Source organism: Calidris pugnax, unplaced genomic scaffold, assembly GCF_001431845.1.
Source record: "Calidris pugnax isolate Ruff unplaced genomic scaffold, ASM143184v1 scaffold44, whole genome shotgun sequence".
Classification (NCBI taxonomy): domain Eukaryota; kingdom Metazoa; phylum Chordata; class Aves; order Charadriiformes; family Scolopacidae; genus Calidris; species Calidris pugnax.
In genome coordinates, this window is record NW_015094506.1 from 25,963,941 (window position 1) to 25,971,217 (window position 7,277).

Below are 7,277 nucleotides of genomic sequence, written 5' to 3' on the forward strand. Positions count from 1 at the left end.
CTTCCCTTTCTTTCTGGCAGCATGGAAGGGCAGTGTGGAGAGCGATGGGGCAGAGCAGAGACATTTTCCTGTTGCAGCGCAAGGTCACGCAGTACAGAGAGAGGCTGAGAATCCACATTTGTGCTCTTCACTTCTTTTTTTATAGCATCCTTCTCCGAGCTTCCTTCTCAAGTCTTCTGTCACTTGTTTGTTTCCTCACCACCACCACCACCACCACCTTATCTTTTAACTGTTTCTCACGCCGTGGGGGCTGTGTGGGAGAGGAGGAGTCTGGAAATGAGAGGTGATGGCTTGCAGCCACCAAGCAAACAGCTGCAGCAGCTGGAAGGCCTTCCAGCCACCGCATTGCCCACGGCCTGGCAGTGTTGCCAGTGGGCAGGATGGGCATGTGCCGGCACCTTGGTGGTTCTCCGTGGCATCTTTGAGCCCAGCGGGGCTGGGGTGAAGCCGCTTCCTTCCACCAGTGCCATGGGTGCAGCCGGCTGCAGAGGGACAGGACCGAGGAGCTAGAGGCAATGACATTTCAAGCACTGCAGATGTTTGCTCAGTGGATGTGAGTCAGTCTTTAATTTCCAAGCTCTTTGTTATCTCAGTGGCTCTTCTCTAATCTCTCCGCTTTGTCCTTCCTGTAGATGACGAGTAAATCAGGAGCTTTATGTTCCGCATGTCAGGTGTCACTAATGTTGAACAAAAAGGAGATAGTTGCTTCTCCGCTAACTAATTTTGTTCACTAACGCTGAACAAAAAGGAGACGGTTGCTTCTCCGCCTCCCAACGTGATACTGTTACATCTAAAACCTATTCTTGCTTTTTGTCATGTAAGTGAATAGTCCGTACACAGAGTTTCAGGCTCAGTGTTGCATTATTTATATACATGGTATCTTACTGGTCACATTGCTCCTCTTTGAGACAACTTTCAAAAGTATGAGGAAAGAAAGATGTATCACATCTCAGGCTTTGCAGGAATATAAACAGCTCAAGCACTGGATTCTGATGGCTTGTAACAGACCAAGAGGAGTTCTTGGCAAAACTCCCTTTGAGAGGAAAGTTGAGTCGTATTTCAGCTTTTAAGCAAATTATCTTGAATTTCATAGCTAAAATTGCTTAGCATGTCTTGGATATTTGCCATTCCCAAAACTGTTTGACTGTGGGTAGCTCTTGGTGAATGAAGTGCCCGGTGAAGTGCCCTGTGTGTGTGTGAGGGCACGTGACAGAAACCATACCCAGGGACAGGGGAGGTGGTGTCCGGCCCAACCACTCACCCAAACACCTCTGACATACTGGGTCACCTTTTGAGTGGCCATGTGACTTAAGATGGCACTTTTTTAATGATGTCACTCACAGGATATGAAAAAAATGGCCTATGAGTTAAACCATTACCACCAGGAGTGATGTTACTTTTAAAAACACAGCTTCCAGCAAACAAACAAGAATAAAAAACCCAAACAAACAAAAAAACTCCAACACAACTTCTGAAAAACACAACTTCTGAAAAACACGACTTCTGAGATTACATCTCTTCCAGGTACTTCCCAGAAAGGATTCATGCTTGAGTCAGTAGAAGAAGTAAAGTTAGATTGTCTGTATTACCAGATTTTTTCAAATGCAGACTTTTTGAGCCCATTATTCCTGTTGAGGTATTTTAACACTCCAGAAAAGTGGAGTTGCAGGGATTTTTTTTAATTTTTTTTTAATGTTTCAGAAGGCAAGAGAAAAAATGACTCCAGTGTTTAGAATGGGTTTTAATGGCTTGTGAAGGTCTCAGTGTCCTTGAGAAAAATAAACTTATTTTATCTTCTTGTGTCATCTCACAGTCCTCCTTCTGAAGTCTGTGACCAGTTGTAATCTTTCCCATATTCTGCAAGGAGCACACGATGAATAAATTATCCATGACGGGTTTTACAAGGCATGCCATGGGATGTTTAAAGAGAAAGCCAATTTCCTAGGCCAGAACAGTGCTTTTTCTACTAAACAGAGGAGCTGGATCAGCTACCACAGGCTTCTGAGGTTCCTTCAGAAGGGTCATTAGCTCTTTCCTCATTTTCTCTCGGCGTGATTCCTCTTTCAAGGAGGAGTATTTGCCCATCCGAGTGGAAAAGTTTGAAGAGCAAAATTCTTATTTCTTCTTTTGAGTTACTACTTGTGTGTCTGAAGAGCGAGGTTTGACGGCAGGTATCTGGAAGTTTTCTTCTTGGGAAGTTTAAGGTTGGGCACAGTAGTAGGTACAGCAACTGAACTGATTTGGGTTGCTATGGTCGCTCTTCACATGATTATGTACAGCCTTTCAATGTGAATTAGGAATAAAGCTCAGTCTAGGAACTCTTGCCAACATAGCTTTTTTTATTTGCGTTTATTTCATGATGTTTCTTGAATGAAAAGGCCTTAAAAGTAAAAATATTACCATGCCACTTCCAGTATAGCTCAGCATCAACGTACAGTGAATTTTTATTAGTTGAAGCAAATTTATCTTTTTTTCTTCCCACAGCATTAGTGGCAACTCCCCCTGAGGTGGTGACTGACTTAGCCCAGCCACCCCAGTGTCACAGCTCCCTTAGGGACCAAAGCCATTGCATTTGCAGAGAGCAGCTCATCGTGGCTGCAAACCCCTCCTGGGAGCTGGGGTGGATTGTCCTCTGGCAACACCAGGCTCCACTGCAGAGGCCAAGTGATGAGCCTGGAGCGGACACTTGGCTTGTAGGGAATAAAGCTAGTTGACACAAACCCTGCCCTTTGGGACTGTAGCCTCCATGATCTGTCTCATCTGTGAACTTGAAACTTAAAAGAGGTGATTTGGGGATGGAATTGACGTGACCACCTGTACTCCACTGACTGTGGAGGGTGCCTAGAGTGATTAGCAATGGCAAAGGGCTTGCTTTGTATATGTGTACGTTAAAGTTAGTTTTGCAAAAAATCTGCAGTTTACATAGTGTTTTTTTCCAGGTGTCACACTTCTATTACCCTTTCCCTCTGAATCTGCAAGTGCTTCACAAACTGAGTGCTATTGTCGCTATTATCATCTTCATTTTATAGATGGAGGTGCTAAGGATGAAGTGCTTATCCTTTGCCAAAGATTTGCGATGAGTTCATGCTGTGACAGTGAATTTTTCAGTCCCCAGCCCCACCGCCCTCTTTTCACCCTCCTTGCGTTTTGACGCTGAGATCAGGTTTTCTCATACTTGGAAGCAAAATGCATTATTTCACTCAACAATTTTTTTGGTTTCAGGGATTTGTTCGGTGGTGTTGTTGGGTTTGTTTTTTTTTAATCAATCACTTAACCTAGCAAGAACTCCTGCCAGATTCAAAGATGTGGCTGCTGTCATGCTGCTTCAGGAGCAACTCATCTTCCTGAAATCTTGGGATGGGCTGGAATGATGTCTGGTGCTTCAGCTGGCGCTGCTTGCACTAAGGTTTTGCCGCACCTTCATTCAATCAATTTTTTGTAGAGTCAGAGTTTTGATTAAAACAAAAGAAAGAAAAAAAAGCTTGTCATTTATTCATCGCAAAGATTCCTTGTGAATAAAGCAGCGAGACATTTTCCTGCCGATCCGGCCCTGCAGCATTTCAGCTCCAGAGGGGCAGAAGGGCGCGAAGCAGGAGCTGCACGTCAGTGAGCTGAGGAGTCTGCTCTCCCGCACGCCGCTTACCTCACAGCACCGCTAATTTCGGCACCTGGGAAATTTATTAAGCACAGGCAATGTCAAGGCAGTTCTGAAAATCCTCCTCAGGGACCGTGATGCAAAACGATGCCCAAAGGGAAAGCTGCTCTGCTTCAATCTTACAGGAAGCTTTACACGGGTTTTTAAATGCCAGGGGATACAGATCTCGGTACAGAGGTTGTCACGTCTATTAAGGAATTGTTTATTTTAGGAACTCATGGTCACAAGAAGCTTCAGGATTCAGCGGGCTCGGTCCTTGCCACCTCAGCAGTCACTGTCTCCTGTGGCTTTATCCTTTTATAAAAAGATCGTGCTTCTCTTCCAAAATAGGTAGACTATTTTATCCCTACAGCCTCTGGGAAGACTGTTCCAGAATGTCACTGCTAAAAGCACCCTGTGCTTGCCAGTCTGCATTTATTTATCAGCAGCCTAAATCCATTTTTCTTTTCTTTTTTTTCTTTTCTTTTTTTCAATACCTGAGCAATCTGGTATCTCTAGTGGAAATCTCTTCTGTAGGGGAGTTGAAAAGGATTCAGTTCACATTCCCCCCCCTCCCCATCTTTGCACCAGGCTGTACCAGGCCCTGTCTGCCACCATGACCACCTGCTTAGTTGTTCCTTCAGGAGAAAAGAGCTGATCCTGCCCTACTGTAAGCCTCAAGGCTTACTGAAATTTGGACAGTTTGGGGGTCTTGAGTAAATGTTGGGAGCACGTGTAAACTTCAAGATAAAATTACATTTCTGAGAAAGTATTTACAGGGTGGGAAAAAAGGCTCATTTGCAAAGGCCTTTTCTGCTTGGTGGGGATGTGGTATAAACCAGGAGTATTGGGTCTTGTAAACTTAATTTGAAACAGGCAGATGTCATAACTGAACAAGTGAACTACATCCTCCTGCCTCGACATAGTACCCTGCCAGAGCCAGGGATGTTCCTGTTTCTTTGGTTGCATGCAAACAGTTCAATGATTTTGAGGTAGCCCTGAGAACTTGAAAATATCCCCAAATTAATCTGGCATCTGAGCATTCACCATGTACCCCAGGGTGAACTGTTTGGCAATGCTGCAGAAAATTCATTCACAAAATGGGAATTGAGAGAGGTTGTGGTGCAGGAGCTCGTTTGAGAATAACATCCTGTTGCCTCAGCACCACGCTGGAGTTGTAGCTCAGCTGAGAGTGGTTGGAGTCCGGAAAATATTGGTCTTTCAGTTGATTTGCATTGCTGATGAGGAAATATGTCACCGTAGCAGAGTTGTCTGATCTGCCTTTGGTGTTATTCTCGGTGCTTTTAAGCAACACATCTATCAGAGGGGAGATCACCTGATCTCTAGATAATAACTGCTTGACACAAGATATACATTACTCTTTCTTCCTATGATATATGATCTTAGAGATTTGTTTTTGTCTGTCTCTCTCCTTGTTCAGAATAAGTTTAACCATACACAAAGCACCCTCTTTACCAAAAAAACCTAAACCCATTCAAATAGTTGGAATACAGATATTAGTAGAACAGAGTACTAGGGTAACTCTACCCCTCTGTTCCATCCACTTAGTGAAAGCACGGACACAAGCTATTTTATATTTTTAGGTAAGAGGCAACATGGAGAACATAACAGAAGATGAATATCAAAATGGGACTTGGACAAGCAAATCATTTTTATTCCTTAATTTGTAGGTGGTGAAGTTTTTTTCCTGAAATAAATAGGATTTGTCAGCTCAGTAGTTTGTAAATACGAGTACTGTCTTCAGCAGTTGGTTTGTGGGACCAGGTAAATTTGTAAGGTTAGTGAAGTTGATCCCATTAAGGCATATAAAGTTACTACTGTTCTGCAATGCATTTAGGTTATAACCAGAGGTCCTTCTAACAGTACAAATTTGGTTGGTAAAGACAGCCGCCCTTGTCCAGGATTCACTGGTTTCTTCTGGTGATATTGTCTGCTGTTGGTGGTATAGACCTTCGGGTTTTTTCTTGTGTTTTATTCAGGTTGCTGACACTGTGGCTGCAGTTTACTCACGAGATACCAAGCGAACACTAATATTTGGAGAAACACTTGGATACGTACAGTTCCTCACCCAGGATGCCTTTCAAAGCTGGACTAGAGCTGACTGAATTGCAGAATATGACTGTCCCTGAAGATGATAACATCAGCAATGATTCAAATGATTTCACAGAGGTGGAAAATGGCCAGATAAATAGGTGAGTATTTTTCCACTGACGCTGCCTGTGCTAAGAAACACACTGTTTAAAAACAGCATTCTAATTTTCAGTATATGTCTTGAATTATTCATTAGCAAGTCATGCTCCATTTGAAGATGTAATTTGAATTTCATATGTGACATCTGTTGGGCATAGGCTGCAACAGCAGATAAAGCAAACAGAGTGGCAATTTATTCATCGTTTTGAATCTTTCAAATTAGTCTAATAAAATGCACAAACATATAATGTAGCAAAAAGCCAACATTTTGAAATGTCTGCTTGCACACAGCGAAGAAGTAATGTTAATTAATACAATGAGACCATTGGCATCATTTGGGGCAAATCTCTTTGTTGACCTTTGATCTCTGATATGACAATTTTAACCTGCCTGGCCAGCTCCTTCCACCCAAGCCCTTGGGGATTTACAGCTGGTGCTGTTGGTAGCAAATGTAGCCTTGGTCCACATTCCCAACTGGGCCAGGTGAACTGGGCAGCGGCCGTCGCTCCCTGAAGCAAGGATGGTGAGGAGCCGCGTATACCCAACCCATGTCAAGTTCAAAAAACATTGGTGAAAATCATTACTTTTGTTTAAATTGGGCAGTAGACTCTTCCTGTAAGCTGTCCAAGTCATTTCAAAGAGCAGCCTGTTCCACCTGAGAGGGGTTCTTCAGGCCTTCCTCCCAGCTTCCAACAGATGCTGAGCTGCCCTGTTTACAGCAAAGACCTGCTGAAGGACCCTGTTTGGGTTCTGCGAGCTGTAAAACAAGAAGCTGTTTTGTGATCAAACTTCCTGTTCAAACATTGCAAAGGGAGGTGGAGCACACCGGCTGGCCAGTGTCTGTGCGGGGATCCAGCCCTGCCCGGCACTGGTGCTGCTGGGAGGCCTCTGCTGGCACATCATCCTGCTGGGTTATGGCTGGGCTGCCACTGCCTGTGTTTATGGTCTTTAAAAACCTCTTCTCTTGCCCTTTCTTCCTTTTGGCAGCAGCTTCTCTGGCTACCCAGAGAAACTCACTTTCTCGTGTAAAAACAGAATTAAAAGCTGGTCTTTCCCAAGTGAGGGTAGGGCCCTGTGGCTCTCATGGCCGTGTGGGCGGACAGGGAGCCTGGTGGGAATAAGCACCCAACATTGGCCATACCATGCGGGCAGGAAAACCAGCTGGCCATGCCCCGGGATGGAGCAGGGGCCCTGGCTGGTGGTGTGGGTGATGGCCCCCCAGCAGGAGGTGGCTGGCCTGGCCCCCCGCCACCCGCCCGGGGAAGTCCTGGGGCGGTCGCCAGCTGTGCTGTGTAGCCCTGCGACCACAGCGCAGCTGCACCGATGAAGATTAGCGCTGGTCAGGAATTTTCTGATGCAACTGCTTTGATGGAAAGTGCCAAAACAAAACGCAAACCACTTCTGTTAAAAAAAAAAAAAAAAAAAAAAGAGC

General features: G+C 44.6%; 1 protein-coding gene across 2 annotated transcripts in view; it reads left to right on the plus strand.

The window, feature by feature from the left end:
* Positions 1-5,634: 5,634 nt before the first annotated feature.
* SLC38A1 (solute carrier family 38 member 1) overlaps positions 5,635-7,277 on the plus strand; it is a 34,830-nt gene continuing 33,187 nt past the window's right edge. For both annotated transcript variants that reach the window (XR_001414296.1, XM_014963771.1), the window contains exon 1: positions 5,635-5,847. Coding sequence is in view for 1 of the 2 variants with exons in the window: in XM_014963771.1 (XP_014819257.1) it covers positions 5,729-5,847 (119 nt within the window). In the remaining variant the exon portion in view is untranslated. The remainder of the gene's footprint in view (positions 5,848-7,277) is intronic.